Source organism: Schistocerca cancellata, chromosome 5, assembly GCF_023864275.1.
Source record: "Schistocerca cancellata isolate TAMUIC-IGC-003103 chromosome 5, iqSchCanc2.1, whole genome shotgun sequence".
Taxonomy (NCBI): Eukaryota; Metazoa; Arthropoda; class Insecta; order Orthoptera; family Acrididae; genus Schistocerca; species Schistocerca cancellata.
The window spans coordinates 471,427,733-471,442,832 of record NC_064630.1 but is presented as its reverse complement, the minus strand read 5'-3'; the positions used below and the strand labels follow the sequence as shown (position 1 = coordinate 471,442,832).

The window sequence follows — 15,100 nt, the reverse complement described above, 5'->3', positions numbered from 1 at the left end:
CAATTCATGGAGAGTTACTTCACACCAGTTTTCGGAATGAAGACCACGACAACAACAAATTTGCTCAGAAGATTTGAAGAACTGCATATGTGCGTTATACTCGTAATTAAACTTTCGCTATTTGAGAGAGCGCTCATGAAATACTGGTGATCGTAGAACAACGAAACTTTGTGGGAATGTTTTTAAAGACATAAGGAAAAAGATAACGAGTCACCCATTGAATGAAATATATTTTACTTTCGACATGACAAGGTAACATTTGTTAATGGCGCACCATGGTTACGTCCCATGTTACGAACGTTCTCAATGTGATGGCCATCTGCATCGACGAGAGCCTAGAAATTTGTACGGATCCCATTTGTACGGATATCATTTCACAGCTGATCGCATTACTTTTCGAACGGTGGACCATGGAATGTTCAGCTGTTGTGACACAGGCCGTGCACTGCTTGAAGATCACACATTGCGTGCAGCATGCTTAGCCATGGCTACAGTAACTTCAACAACTTTTGGCGCAGGAGCAATTTCCAAATAGCCAGTTAATTAGAACTTCCGAATCAGGTACTGTACCGCATTGCGGAAAGAGGACGTCTCCGTATCGAGTTAATGTGTCGATACTCAGGGAGAGCAAACACTTTTGTTGTTGTTTTGATAAAATTGATTTACGAGTAAAGCCATTTTCGCCCTGTCCAGACCCATGTTGACTGTCTGCAGCTGTAATGCACACCAATGCTTTTGTTTCAGCCCTGCACCGTCGCACCAGTACTGGTGCCCAACGGCGAGTAATGAGACTAACACTACCAACAACGCAAATCCTACTGCGTTCAGTCTGAACATCCTATAAAATTGGGTTTTCATGTGGTAAATAGTTTTCTGGGCAGAAAACTATTCTGGCTCAAGTAGCGGAAGTTTAATTATAACCAGCCTGTACAAGTCGTATATGGTTTTTGATCGTGTAGGATGACAAGCTTGTGATAGCCTTGACGAACGACGCTGCACAGTTCAACATACTGTATTGTTCGGCGAAGGCAGTGGCCGACAAGACAAGTGCCAAAAGTAAACGCAGACAACCGTGTTCCGAATTTTTGATGTTTATGAATCGATCTGCAGATTTCGTTCGATGCAAAATTTTAATTCTTGTGATGGTTTGTGTCTGATAGTGCGACTATGCTCTACCGAAACGCATGTTTCTATGTAGACATACTAAAAGCGTGGTTGAGCTATTAATATTCTCATGAATGTAACCCATGTCCACTTCATTCCATTTCGGCCTGTGTACCATCCTGAGGGGAATCAGAACCGTCTTAGCACATCTCATGATCTGACATCCAAAGCAATAGCCAAACTATCCGACAGCGCCAAATTTCGTGGCTGTACACAGGATCGATAAATGGAAGCCTCTTGTGACGAATTTGTGTTCTGCCATAACCTTTAACGGCGTCCAATACTTTGGCACACTGTGGTTCGATTTTAGACTACGACATCTGATAAGAAGTTTGAAAATCGCCTCGTAATTGCATGAGTAGCCTAATCGTGGGTGGAATAAAATGGATGTCTTATTGCTTTCAGCAATCTGTCGAAAAGGATGTATCTTGTCATAAATGCACTGCTGGAGAAAAAATGCAACACCAAGAAGGGGGTGTTCGACACAAAAGAAAATTGGTAATCGTGTTTCTGCATCTGAAAGATGTCTGTTCAAGTTTTGGGCCATTCGCATAACAACAGCGCCACTAGCGTCACTATGAGAATGCAAATCAGGTTTACTTTAAATACACGACGTGACAGCCATGAGCGTTAGTTATCTCTGGCACTTGACGTGGTCATGAATGTCTTCAAGGCGTCAAAAACGCCATTATCTAAATCTCATTGAGTTTGAACGAGGTCGTGTGATAGGATGTTACTTACTACTCCGATACTGCAGAAAGACTTTGCAGGAAAGTAGCCACTTTACAGGCTGGCAATGATGACACGCTTCCAAGAAGAGCAGCCTCTAGGCGGCCTCGGGGTACAACCGAGGGGGAAGACCATCGTGTTCGGCGTGCTTCTTTGGTGCAACTGCAGCTACAGCAATGACCTGAGTAGCAGTTGGTAACACAGCGACACCAGGAACCGTTACAGATCGGTCAAGAACAGCACCGAGCCAGATGCCCTGTAGCGTGCGTTCCATTGACCCTAACCCGCGGCCATTTGTGACTTCACAGGTCTCAAACGAGAACTTATTGGAGGAGAGGTTGCAGGTCTGTTGTGTTTTCTGATGAAAGCTGATTCTGCCACTGATGGCCGTGTGTTGGTTAGAAGGAGGCTACTTGAGCGCCTGGAACCAACCTGTCTGAGTGCCAGATATACTGGACCTACACCTGGAGGTATCGTCTGGGGTTCGACTTCGTACGGCAGTAGGAATACTCGTGGCTACCCCACGTACACTTGCTGCAAATTTGTAACGTCATTCTGGTGGTTCGACTTGTTTTGCTGTCATTCATTAACTGCATTGGAGGAGATGTTTCCCAACAGGCTAACCCTCGTCCACATGCCGCTGTTGTAGCTCAGCATGCGCTGTAAAGTGTCGACATGTTGCCTTGGCCTGCTAGATAACCAGATCTGTCTCCAATCGAGCAAATACGGAACTACGTCGGATGCTAATTTGTGCGTCATCCCCAGAGTGCATTAATCGTCCTTGTATTGACCGACCAAGTAGAACTGGCATTGAACTGCATCCCACAGACTGACATCTGGCACCTGTACTACACAGTGCATATATGTTTTCACGCTTGCATTCGACATATTCACGGTTAGACCGGTTTTCCCTATACCACTACCTCACATTTGCAATGGCTTTTCTTCCGCTTGCATTAATCTGTGATCTTGCAAAGTTAATCACTGAAATATGTTACCTAGACAAATATATTCTTGAAATTTATTTACTCTACATTAATTATTTATTGATGTTGCGACAAATAAATAAATGTCGTGTGACTAGGGCCTCCCGTCGGGTAGACTGTTCGCCGGGTGCAAGTCTTTCGATTTGACGTCACTTCGGCTACTTGCGCGTCGATGGGGATTAAATGATGATTTTTACGACATCACAACACCCAGTCCCTGAGCGGAGAAAATCTCTGACTCAGCCGGGAATCGAACCTAGGTCCTTAGGATTGAGATTCTGTCGCGCTGACCAGTCAGCTACCGGGGACGAGCATGTTGCGATTTTCTTCCGTCAGTATAAAATGCGTCTAAAGTGACTGCCACATAGGAAATATTAGTCACGCTATAGTTCTGTATGCGGTTTCTTCAACGCACTCACCCACACACCCACCCACCCACACACACACACACACACACACACAGCATTTACCACTAATTCTAAAAAATAGAAATTCCTACTACCGATTCCAGTTGTTCGTTCCATTTCGTATTGCTTCGTAGTGCTAGCCGAACGAATTTAAACGATATGGCGGTCTCCAAAAGATTGCCGTAAAATGGTGTATGTAATCTGACACTTTCGGACTCTGCCGAGCAGTTTGTTCCATGATTTTCGAAAGCACAGTACAGCAGCTAGCAGAGTACAGTTGATCGATGTACACTATATGCGTTAAACACTTGTTTTGCTAACTGAAATTGTTGGCGACCGGAAAGCAGTCAGTACAGGCCAATGTCATTAGGTTTCCTGCAGCCATAAGGAGCGAAGGGACGCTGTAATACGGCATAGGACCCGCTTCTGGGAGGGCAGAGGTTCAAATCCCCGTCCTGTTACCGAAACTTGGGCTTCCAGTGGTTTACCTAAATCGCCTAAGGGCGAGAAAATTCCGTTGCGAAGGACACGAATGATTTCTTTCTCCGCCCTTTCGCAGTCCCAGTTCGTGATCAGGTCGGTGACAGGATCTTGAAGCGTAATCACACTTTACCTTCTTAAAGTGCGCTTGTAGCACGCAAGGGTTGAGATGATACGTTCTTTCAACAGTCTTGCGGCACTCCAGACCAGGTCCTTTTTTGAAATTGCGGTATGAAATATATTGTGCATAAATGAGCGAGGAGACCCCATACTGTTCGATTTCACTGGTGGCGATGAATAATTGGAAACAGCGACACTCGTAAGAAACTTCGGGTACCCCTCCAGAACGATCTGAAGTGGGATGACCGGTTTAAGCTTACTGTCGGAAATCCATATGCAAGGCAAGAATTCACTGGAGGATCGTTAAGGGCCGGCCGCGGTGGTCTAGCGGTGCTAGGCGCTCAATCCGGAACCGTGCGACTGCTACGGTCGCAGGTTCGGATCCTGCCTGGGGCGTGGATGTGTGTGATGACCTTAGGTTAGATAGGTTTAAGTAGTGCTGAGTTCTAGGGGACTGATGACCACAGATGTTAAGTCCCATAGTGCTCAGAGCCATTTGAACCTTTTTTTTTATCGTTAAGGCGGGTAGGACGTCAAACGGGCCGACTTGGAGCAGGAGAGGCACCACAGGACATTTTAATTTCCACTGTCTATACTTTTACAAATAAATTCATAAAATTTTGTCAGCATCACCAGGAAGAATTCAGGATTCACACTCATTGCAGTGGAAGTTCGAAAACATAACAAAATAATTTTTTTACGTGTGGAATTTCATCATTTTTTTCACTTACTAATGGCTACATATGTTGCTATAGGTACACTTTTCTTCATAAGTTAGAGAGATTCTTCGATGAATTTTGCACAGCACACATATCATGCTTACAAGTGTATGAAACTCTAGAATTTATTTAATTTATGAAAAAACAAATGATCTGTTGTATTTTAAACTTCATCTTTAGAAAAAAAACACAATTTTTAAGTTAATTACCTCAATTTTTACCACAGTTTTTAACAGATTTGGAAAATTCTAGAATTTAATACACCTGTAAGTATGGTTTGTATGCTGTGCAAAATTCATCGAACCATCTCTCTTACTTATGAAGAAAAGTGTACCTATAGCAACAAATGCTGCCATTAGTAAGTGAAAAGAAAATGATGAAATTTCACATGTAAAAAAAATTACTTCGTTATGTTTTCGAACTTTGACTGCTATGAGTGTGAATTCGGAATTCTTCCTGGTCATGCTGACAAAGTTATATGAATTTATTTGTGAAAGTATAGACAGTGGAAATTGAAATGTCCTGTGGTGCCTCTCCTGCTCCAAGTCGGCCCGTTTGACGTCCTACCCCCTTAAGGAAATTTAATTCATCCATGAAAAAAGGGGTTTACAAGAGATTTTTAAGAGCGGTTCTTGAGTATTGCTCAATGGTCTGGATACCTGAGCACTTTGGATTGGTAGAAAATATAGTGAAGACCCGTCGAAAGGCGAAGCTTTTTCATCGTGGAATCGTTTACTTTGCGCGGCAAAGTTACGAAGAAGCTCAAAGAAGTCCAGTGGCAGACGCTACAAGAGAGGTGTTGCGTATCACAGAGAGAGTTAGTGTTGCATTTCCGAGAGCGTGCGTTCCTAAATGAGTCAGCAACGTATTACTTCCTCCATCAACAAAGGAGGTGACTTACAAAACACTCGTTCGACCTATACTTGAGTATTGATCATCAGTTTGGGATCCGTACCAGGTCGGGTTGACTGAAGAAATAGAGAAGATCCAAAGAAGAGCGGCGCGTTTCGTCACAGGGTTATTTGGTGAGCGTGATAGCGTTACGGAGATGTTTAGCAAACTCAAGTGGCAGACTCTACAAGAAAGGAGCTCTGCATCGCGGTGTAGCTTGCTGTCCAGGTTTCGAGAGGGTGCGTTTCTGGCTGAGGTATCGAATATATTGCTTCCCCCTACTTATACCTCCCGAGGAGATCACGAATGTAAAATTAGAGAGATTCGAGCGCGCACGGAGGCTTTCCGGCAGTCGTTCTTCCCGCGAACCATACGCGACCGGAACACGAAAGGGAGGTAATGACAGTGGCACGTTAAGTGCCCTCCGCCAGGCACCGTTGGGTGGCTTGCGGAGTATAAATGTAGTGTAGATGTAGAAGTAATATATATGAAACTCAGAGAAGCTGTAGCTCGTAAGGGAGTTTATCTACCGACATTCCTCCAAGATTCCATTCGCGAATGGAACACGGAAAAGGGGGACTGATAGCAGTGCCAGAAGAATCTCCTAGCACAGAGTGTACTGTGTCGACGTGTAGATGTAGACGGGAGCACTACTTACAAGGGTCAGCGTTCTGAGCGGAGAAGTCGCGTCCATGGCGAGAGACGTCGCTGGAAGTGCCGGTGCGTCCTGCGGCTGTCCTCGCGGCGGCTGTCGGTGTCTGACTGCTCCAGCGGGGCGGCCGTCGTGGGATGTTTGTAGCCGGCGCGGCGCGGAGCGGTCGACCGCCCTGGGCTGGGTTCCCCGCCCGCCCAAGGACTTCCAGTAGCTCAGCGCCCCGCCGTGCATAGCCCCAGCCAGGCGACCTGCATGCCTCGGGTTCAGGCGGCAGCGGTCACCGCGGTTGCGCCACTGCGCCGTGAGAGCTTCCACCGCCTTACGTCAGCCGGAATTACGTCGCGTCTGCTGGCGGAGGACAGGCGCAGGCGTTATGGAAGGATGGGGAACCACTATACCTGGCATTGTTTACGTTATACAGCATCGAACCGCTGAGCTCCACGTGTCGGAGTTTTTCTAGCCGTGGAACTCCTGCTGAAATCACTTATTAAAATAGACAGCCGGAAAAAAAAATAGTACACCCTTTTACAGGTTTCCATTTCACTCCAGATTTACACTACTGGACATTAAAATTGGTACACCACGAAGATGACCTACATCTACATCTACATTTATACTCCGCAAGCCACCCAACGGTGTGTGGTGGAGTGCACTTTACTTGCCACTGTCACTACCTCCCTTTCCTGTTCCAGTCGCGTATGGTTTCCGGGAAGAACAACTGCCAGAAAGCCTATGTGCGCGCTCGAATCTCTCTAATTTTACATTCGTGATCTCCTCGGGAGGTATAAGTAGGGGGTAGCAATATATTCGATACCTCATCCAGAAACGCACCCTCTCGAAACCTGGACAGCAAGCTACACCGCGATGCAGAGCGCCTCTCTTGCAGAGTCTGCCACTTGAGTTTGCTAAACATCTCCGCGACGCTATCACGCTTACCAAACAACCCTGTGAAGAAACGCACAACTCTTCTTTGGATCTTCTCCTCTGTCAACCCGACCTGGTACGGATCCCACACTGATGAGCAATACTCAAGTATAGGTCGAACGAGTGTTTTGTAAGCCACCTCCTTTGTTGATGGACTACATCTTCCAAGGACTCTCCCAATGAATCTCAACCTGGTACCCGCCTTACCAACAATTAATTTTATAAGATCATTCCACTTCAAATCGTTCCGCACGCATACTCCCAGATATTTTACAGAAGTAACTGCTACCAGTATTTGTTCCGCTATCATATAATCATACAATAAAGGATCCTTCTTTCTATGTATTCGCAATACATTACATTTGTCTATGTTAAGGGTCAGTTGCCACTCCCTGCACCAAGTGCCTATCCGCTGCAGACCTTCCAGCATTTCGCTACAATTTTCTAATGCTGCAACTTCTCTGTGTACTACAGCATCATCCGCGAAAAGCCGCATGGAACTTCCGATACTATCTACTAGGTCACCTGCTACAGACGCGAAATTTAACCGACAGGAAGAAGATGCTGTGATATGCAAATAATTTGCGTTTCAGAGCATTCACACAAGGTTGGCGACACCTTTAACGTGCTGACTTGGGGAAAGATTCCAACCTATTTCTCATAAACAAACAGCAGTTGACTGGCGTTGCCTCGTGAAACGTTGATGTGATTCCTCGTGTAAGGAGGAGAAATGCGTACCATCACGTTTCCGACTTTAATAAAGGTCGGACTGTAGCCTATCGCGACGTCGTTACCGTATCGCGATATTGCTGCTCGCGATGGTCGAGATCCAATGACTGTCAGCAGAATATGGAATCGGTGGGTTCAGGAGCGTAATACGGAACGCCGTGCAGGATCCCAACGGCCTCGTATCACTAGCAGTCGAGATGACAGGCATCTTGTCCGCATGGCTGTAACGGATCTTGCAGCCACGTCTCGATCCCTGAGTCGACAGGGACGTTTGCAAGACAACAACTATCTGCACTAACAGTTCGACGACGTTTGCAGCAGCAGGGACAATCAGCTCGGAGACCATGGCTGCGGTTACCCTTGACGCTGCATCACAGACAGGAGCGCCTGCAATGGTGTACTCAACGACGAACCTGGGTGCACGAATGGCAAAACGTCATTTTTTCGGATGAATCTAGGTTCTGTTTACAGTATCATGATGGTCACATCCGTGTTTGGCGACATCGCGGTGAACGCACATTGGAAGCGTGTATTCGTTATCGACATACTGGCGTATCACCCGGCGTGATGGTATGGGATGCCATTGGTTACCCGTCTCGGTCACGTCTTGTTCGCATTGACGGCACATTTCAGATGTGTTGCGACCCGTGGCTCTACCCTTCATTCGATCCCTGCGAAACCCTACATGTCAGCAGGATAATGCACGACAGCATGTTGCAGGTCCTATACGGGCCTATCTGGATACAGAAAATGTTCCACCGCAGCCCTGGCCAGCACACTCTCCAGATCTCTCACCAATTGAAAAATGGTTCAAACGGCTCTGAGCACTATGGGACTTAACATCTGTGGTCATCAGTCCCCTAGAACTTAGAACTACTTGAATCTAACTAACCTAAGGACATCACACACATCCATGCCCGAGGCAGGATTCGAACCTGCGACTCACCAATTGAAAACGTCTGGTCAATGGTGGCCGAGCACCTGGCTCGTCACAATACGCCAGTCACTACACTTGATGGACTGTGGTATCGTGTTGAAGCTGCATGGGCAGCAGTACCTGTACACGAAATCCAAGCTGTGTTTGACTCAATGCCCAGGCGTATCAAAGCTGTTATTACGGCCAGAGGTGGTTGTTCTGGTTTCTCATTTCTCAGGATCTATGCACCCAAATTGCAGAAAATGTAATCACATGTCAGTTCTAGTATAAAATATTTGTCCAATGAATACCCGTTTATCATCTGCACTTCTTCTTGGTGTAGCAATTTTAATGGCCAGTAGTGTATTATTCCAACAGGGCATATGGAGTACATGAAATGATTGTATTTACAGATCAATAGCACAAGCGGTTGTGAGGTACCAGGTACTGACCCATGCTGAAACACCTGTATCAACTCGTGGTGTAGCGTCCACGGGCGGCAATGCAGGCGCTCACCCAGGCATCCAGTCGATCGTACAAATGGCTAATCCTGTCCTGGGATACATTATTCCACCTCTGCACAGCCTATTCGTCTAGTTCTATGAGAGGTTTTGGTTGACGAGTTAAGTGAATCATTTCTATTCCTGTCATATCCCACATGTGTCCGATTGGAGGCAAGTCTGGAGTTGTGCCGCTCAATGGAGTAGCTGCGCGTCTTGCAGAGCACATATAGGTTCACGGTAATTTTTAACTGAGCATTATGCTATTGGAACGACACATCACCTACTTGTTGCAAAAACGGCTAAAGAACAGGTGTAGAGACATTCTACACGTACTGAGCGCTGGTTAGCATCGCGTACAGAAACACCAAAGGTGAAACAAGAGTTTTAGCTTATCCCATCTCAGACCTTAGCGCCTGGGGTGAGGCCAGTTTCTCTTGTACGAATGCAGTCTAGAAACACCAAAGGTGAAATGAGAGTTTTTGCTTATCCCAGACCATATTGCCTGGGGTGAGGCCAATCTCTGTTGTACGAATGCACTCTAGAAACACCAAAGGTGAAACGAGAGTTTTTTATTATCTCATTCCATACCATAACGCCTGTGGTGAGGCCAGTGTGTCTTAGATGAATACACCCTAGAAACACCAATGGTGAAACTAGAGTTTTTGCTTATCACATACCAGACTGTAGCGCCTGGTTTGAGCCCAGTCTGTCTTGGACAAATGCACTGTAGAAACACCAAAGGTGAAACGAGAGTTTTTACTTATCGCATCCCAGACCATAGCGCCTGTGGTGAGGCCAGTGTCTCTTGGACGAATGCACTCTACGAATCAGCGCCCAGCACGTATACGTCGCACACGCAAATGACCATCACTCGCGTGCAGGCATAATGCCCTTCCATCACTGAAAAACATGGTGCATTATTCCAGCTTCCAACTGATCCTCTGATGGTACAAGTTGTGCCGTGCACCTCGACACTGTGGCGTGAGTGGATGACGGGCTACAAGTGTGCTTGCCTGTAGCCCCACTGTTAATAACCGGTTCGTAACAGTTCGTGTTGATATGTCTGAGCTCACAAGCCCTCTTATCTGTGCTTTAGTAGCTAAATGATCTGCCACTGTTCAAAAATGGCTCTGAACACTATGGGACTTAACATCTGTGGTCATCAGTCCCCTAGAACTTGAAACTGGCAGAAGTAGAGCTGTGAGTACCGGGCGTGAGTCGTGCTTCGGTAGCTCAGTTGGTAGAGCACTTGCCCGCGAAAGGCAAAGGTCCCGAGTTCGAGTCTCGGTCGGGCACACAGTTTTAATATGCCAGGAAGTTTCATATCAGCGCACACTCCGCTGCAGAGTGAAAATCTCATTCTGGGAACTTGAAACTACTTAAACCTAACTAACCTAAGGACATCACACACATCTATGCCCGAGGCAGGATTCGAACCTGCGACCGTAGCGGTTACGCGATTCCAGACTGAAGCGCCTAGAACCGCACGGCCACACCGGCCGGCTCTGCCACTGTTGTTCTTACGACTAACCTGGTGAGAGTCTGCTGGGTGGACGTTCAGAACCTCTTCTATAGGTGTGAAAATGTTCACGTGACCACCATCGTTGCACAACTGACACAGCACGACCAGCTCTGTGGTATTGCTTCAAAACGACCATCTCGCCACTCGGAAGGCCCTTTTCTAACTCGCTCTGCCAGCTGTATAAAGCAAGAATACGTCTCTGTGGCATGTCTGCCTGCTTGTTTCACACCTCTGCACAACACTGAGACTTCTGGTTGTAACATTCCCTATTAAAGGATACACACAAATGGTACTCTGGTAGCTCTGCGATTACGCTATGTGTTCGCAGACGACAAATGGCTCTGAGCACTATGGGACTTAACATCAATGGTCATCAGTCCCCTAGAACTTAGAACTGCTTAAATCTAACTAACCTAAGGACAGCACACAACACCCAGCCATCACGAGGCAGAGAAAATCCCTGACCCCGCCGGGAATCGAACCCGGGAACCCGGGCGTGGGAAGCGAGAACGCTACCGCACGACCACGAGATGCGGGCCCGCAGACGACACTGAAACAATTATCAGTACTGTACATCTACTGTCTTCCAGGTATCATATGAAGCCATCGGATCAAAATAGACTTCGTCTTTCCAGGTGTAATAACTTTTTTCCGGTAGTGTATTGTGGCTGTTGAAGGCCCAGCGGTACAGACAGGCCGCCGTGTCATCCTCAGCCCACAGGCGTTACCGGATGCGGATATGGAGGGGTATGTGGTCAGCAAACCGCTCTCCCAGCCGTATGTCATTTTCCGAGACCGGTCGGTACCGTTGTGCCTTCATGGCCTGTTCGGGTGGAGTTTAGTTTTTAGTATTTTGGCTGTTACACCGTGGTCGGATGAATTTCTTGTTCAAACAACCCAGCACATCCCCTCCTCTGGGGAGTACACCTCCACTGGAGGGCTGTATCTTTTCCGAAGGTCCGATGCACGCCCTGAGTCGCTTCTGACTGAAGTATAATTTCGTTTCAGCGTGCTCCTGTACAGATGCGTGATATCACATGCTTCGAACACTCGATATGAACTGGCCGTTCTCAGTTGCTGTCGTCGGTTATTATTATCATCCGATGGTGAAAGATTGGTACACATCTCCTTCAGCAGCGAAATCCAAATGTAGTCTTACTTCACATCCTCCTCCTTCCGACTAAAATTAGTGGGATGTTTAGTAATGTCTGTGATCTGTCTAGCCCTGCATTGTATCCGCTTGTCGTTATCAGTAGCTCAGTCCTATCGAAACGAATCCGGTGGTCTTCTGGCTACAAAGCACGTTCCGCAACAGCGGATCCGTATGTTTCTCCTCTTATGTAGTTCTCCTTGTGTTCTTACAGTCGTTTTTCGATCGTGCTTTTAGTAACAACCACGTACACGTCCCCTCTAATACACTACAACTGTAAGAAACTATAAAGAGGTTATTATAAATGTGTCACAGACATAGTACACATATTTTGGGGACTAGGTTCGAACCGACTGGTTCATTCTCAATCCTGACCCATTGAGGCTACATTGAAAGTGCCTGATCTTAATGACAAGCATCTAAAATTGGCAACACATGCATCACTTGTGATGGCAGATAAACGTCACAAGATAGATTTGCTCACTGTACAAGTCATCGTTGTCTAGTGAGCATACATATACTGTGACATTTATCTACCGTCACAAGTGATGCATGTATAGGCAATTTCAGATGGTTGTCATTAAGATCAGGCACATTCACTGCAGTCCCAGTAGATCAGGCTTCAGAATGAACCAGACGGTCCATTATATGTATGCTCACTACACAACCTGTACAGTGAGCAAATCTATCTTGTGACATTTTTCTACCGTCATTGCGTGATGAATGTATTGTCAATTTTAGACAGTTGTCATTAAGATCAGCCGTTTCAATGCAGCCCGAGTAGGTCAAGCTTCAAAATGAACCAGTCGGTTAGAAATTAGTCGCCAAAATATATATACTACATATGTGACATATTTGCAATAAACTCTTCATGAAATAAATGGGCCCCCGTTCCTTCGTCAACAAAATGTTGAAATGTTGAAATTGCATAAAAGAAAATGGTTTGGGCACGCGATTGCTACTGCTGACATTTGTTACAAAAGCTTTACTACCGTGTTTCGGGTATAATCAGATGTCAGAAACAATCTTGGTATAAATATAATGTCAAGTGGTAAGTCTTTAAAAATCGATGTTCAACTGATACACCGATGCAGCTGCGAAGCTACGGTAGTAGAGTTAGTGCTTGACACAATGTTTGTTTCTGCTACTCTAATAACGGGACACGCCCGTACAGTTTTTGTAACAAGGGGTTCTTCCTATCAAGCAATGTTGACCACATTTAAAGGCGTACCAGTTAACGCAACAAACGTTGCAGTTCAGCAAGATGGTTCCGGTTCCATTAGAAATAATATATGCTCAGAACTTACCTAGAAAGGTGAATATACAGTCCTGGAAATGGAAAAAAGAACACATTGACACCGGTGTGTCAGACCCACCATGCTTGCTCCGGACACTGCGAGAGGGCTGTACAAGCAATGATCACACGCACGGCACAGCGGACACACCAGGAACCGCGGTGTTGGCCGTAGAATGGCGCTAGCTGCGCAGCATTTGTGCACCGCCGCCGTCAGTGTCAGCCAGTTTGCCGTGGCATACGGAGCTCCATCGCAGTCTTTAACACTGGTAGCATGCCGCGACAGAGTGGACGTGAACCGTATGTGCAGTTGACGGACTTTGAGCGAGGGCGTATAGTGGGCATGCGGGAGGCCGGGTGGACGTACCGCCGAATTGCTCAACACGTGGGGCGTGAGGTCTCCACAGTACATCGATGTTGTCGCCAGTGGTCGGCGGAAGGTGCACGTGCCCGTCGACCTGGGACCGGACCGCAGCGACGCACGGATGCACGCAAAGACCGTAGGATCCTACGCAGTGCCGTAGGAGACCGCACCGCCACTTCCCAGCAAATTAGGGACACTGGTTCTCCTGGGGTATCGGCGAGGACCATTCGCAACCGTCTCCATGAAGCTGGGCTACGGTCCCGCACACCGTTAGGCCGTCTTCCGCTCACGCCCCAACATCGTGCAGCCCGCCTCCAGTGGTGTCGCGACAGGCGTGAATGGAGGGACGAATGGAGACGTGTCGTCGTCAGCGATGAGAGTCGCTTCTGCCTTGGTGCCAATGATGGTCGTATGCGTGTTTGGCGCCGTGCAGGTGAGCGCCACAATCAGGACTGCATACGACCGAGGCACACAAGGCCAACACCCGGCATCATGGTGTGGGGAGCGATCTCCTACACTGGCCGTACACCACTGGTGATCGTCGAGGGGACACTGAATAGTGCACGGTACATCCAAACCGTCATCGAACCCATCGTTCTACCATTCCTAGACCGGCAAGGGAACTTGCTGTTCCAACAGTACAATGCACGTCCGCATGTATCCCGTGCCACCCAACGTGCTCTAGAAGGTGTAAGTCAACTACCCTGGCCAGCAAGATCTCCGGATCTGTCTTCCCATTGAGCATGTTTGGGACTGGATGAAGCGTCGTCTCAAGCGGTCTGCACGTCCAGCACGAACGCTGGTCCAACTGAGGCGCCATGTGGAAATGGCATGGCAAGCCGTTCCACAGCACTACATCCAGCATCTCTACGATCGTCTCCATGGGAGAATAGCAGCCTGCATTGCTGCGAAAGGTGGATATACACTGTACTAGTGCCGACATTGTGCATGCTCTGTTGCCTGTGTCTATGTGCCAGTGGTTCTGTCAGTGTGATCATGTGATGTATCTGACCCCAGGAATGTGTCAATAAAGTTTCCCCTTCCTGGGACAATGAATTCACGGTGTTCTTATTTCAATTTCCAGGAGTGTATATGCTCAGAACTTACCTAGAAAGGTGAATATAGTTTACAGTAACAACGCTAATAGATGTTTATTGCACGCTGTATCCGTGGATAACAGCACATCCATGTGCTATCATTTGGTTACTGCATTCGGTAGGTTGTTCGTAATAGCAAAGAACTTGAAGTGGAAGAGGTGTGTTTCACAATAGCGAAGATGAACAAGTGCTCATAGTTCCTAAGGTAAGCATTTTAGAACCTACATTTAACTGGGAATTTGTGTCTTTCTTTGGTCCATACCAACATCTATCAAAATATGGAACACTTTTTTTTATATATCCTGTATGTATTGCTATCTGCTCTACTTTTAACTGACAGTGGGAGTGACATCTTGTGTCAACGATGAGAGCTACAAGCTGGTCATCTACACAGGAGGTGCTGTCTGGCGGAAAAAGCAGTAAACAGCAGCCGCAATTCCAGAGAGCAGC

General features: G+C 47.0%; 1 protein-coding gene across 1 annotated transcript in view; it reads right to left on the bottom strand.

The window, feature by feature from the left end:
- Positions 1-6,397, bottom strand: part of LOC126187972 (uncharacterized) — a 32,414-nt gene extending 26,017 nt beyond the window's left edge. Inside the window, exon 1 of the mRNA XM_049929357.1 lies at positions 6,155-6,397. Coding sequence (XP_049785314.1) covers positions 6,155-6,382 — 228 coding nt within the window. The 5' untranslated portion in view covers positions 6,383-6,397. The remainder of the gene's footprint in view (positions 1-6,154) is intronic.
- Positions 6,398-15,100: the final 8,703 nt, after the last annotated feature.